The 1223-nt window shown below is 41.1% G+C and overlaps 1 protein-coding gene across 1 annotated transcript in view; it reads right to left on the bottom strand.

The window, feature by feature from the left end:
• LOC130589190 (uncharacterized) overlaps positions 1-1223 on the bottom strand; it is a 38687-nt gene that overhangs the window by 19514 nt on the left and 17950 nt on the right. Inside the window, exon 7 of the mRNA XM_057390402.1 lies at positions 748-838. Coding sequence (XP_057246385.1) covers positions 748-838 — 91 coding nt within the window. The remainder of the gene's footprint in view (positions 1-747; positions 839-1223) is intronic.

The following is a 1223-nucleotide window of genomic DNA, read 5'->3' as shown; positions in this document are numbered from 1 at the left end:
GGGACAGCCACATCTGAGGGACATCCACGTGAGGGACAGCAGAGGGGGTGTCAGGGCCCATCAAAGCCCCCCAAAAGGGGTCCCAGACCTTGCACCAGGACACTGTAGGTGATGCAACAAATCCAGGGTGTTGCAAGGGTCAGTGTCAAARCCACCCCCCTCAGGGGAGGTACCTGGGCATTCCCACCTGCCCAAATGTATATTAATCCACTGGATTCTATACTTTTAGGTGGGAAACCCTCACCACCAAGAAGACCAGATGGAGGGAAGGCATGAGATATTGTTAGAACCTGTGGAGTGGTGATCTGTTTCTACTTCATCTTTGTCAGTCCCCCTGTCCCCTGCCACAAACACACCTCTTTTTCTATTTTTTTTCTTTTATCTTTCTTTCTCTTTGCCTCTTTTACTAGCAAATAAAATATATAATTTTTTTGGTGTCAACATCTAACCTCGTTTGGTTTTATTCRTGTTTKTTGGRTATATTYGAACCTTTCAGGGTTCCATCAGTTTTATTCACAGAGTTAATTCCCTGTACTGCTCTGTAGTTACACCAGATCACAACAGCACTTGTCCACATAGTTACACACAAGAAGGAGCAGGTGATAGAAATAATTCTCAAACTGGCAGCTTTCCCCACTRACACAGAACTCTAGAAGAGTAGAGAAGACCTCCCTTTCCACATATTTCATCCCATGTTATTATTTGGTAATATGCRTCAGATAACAGAAGAATAAGATCTTTTGTTACCTTCCTCCTCTTGCARTTTGTCTTTATCCACAGAAAGCAGATCTTTTGGCACTTCCTTGTCTGGGCACTGGGTTTTCCTCTTCTTCTTAGGCTACAGTATTCATGAGAAACRCAGCAGAAAGATAAAACAGATAGTTGTTACATTGCATCAGGAAGAAAAATATAGTCTGGGCAGTAGTTTTGAAATGGAGGTAACCCATAATACTCAGAGAGAGCAGGGAATTGCTGGTGCCTTTAAATGTGTGCAAAACTCTTCCAGAGCAGATTTTATTGCAAATTCCAAACTAATAAATGCTATTGCTTTGGACCTTCAAATCTTAATTTATCTGCTAGATTAGAAAGTTCACATTTTAATTCAGGTACCCATTCTATAGTAAGATTTGCATTCATCATTCCTAAGTSCTAATGTTCTTCCTCTGAAGGAGGAAAGCCTAAATTATTTACCCCCTTTAAAATCAGGAATGCTGAAATCAAGA

The sequence above is a fragment of the Malurus melanocephalus genome, unplaced genomic scaffold (assembly GCF_030028575.1).
Source record: "Malurus melanocephalus ecotype Western Australia unplaced genomic scaffold, MMel_1.1 scaffold_26, whole genome shotgun sequence".
Lineage (NCBI taxonomy): Eukaryota > Metazoa > Chordata > Aves > Passeriformes > Maluridae > Malurus > Malurus melanocephalus.
Note: the sequence above shows the minus strand (reverse complement) of the source record. Positions and strands in the feature narration are given on the sequence as shown.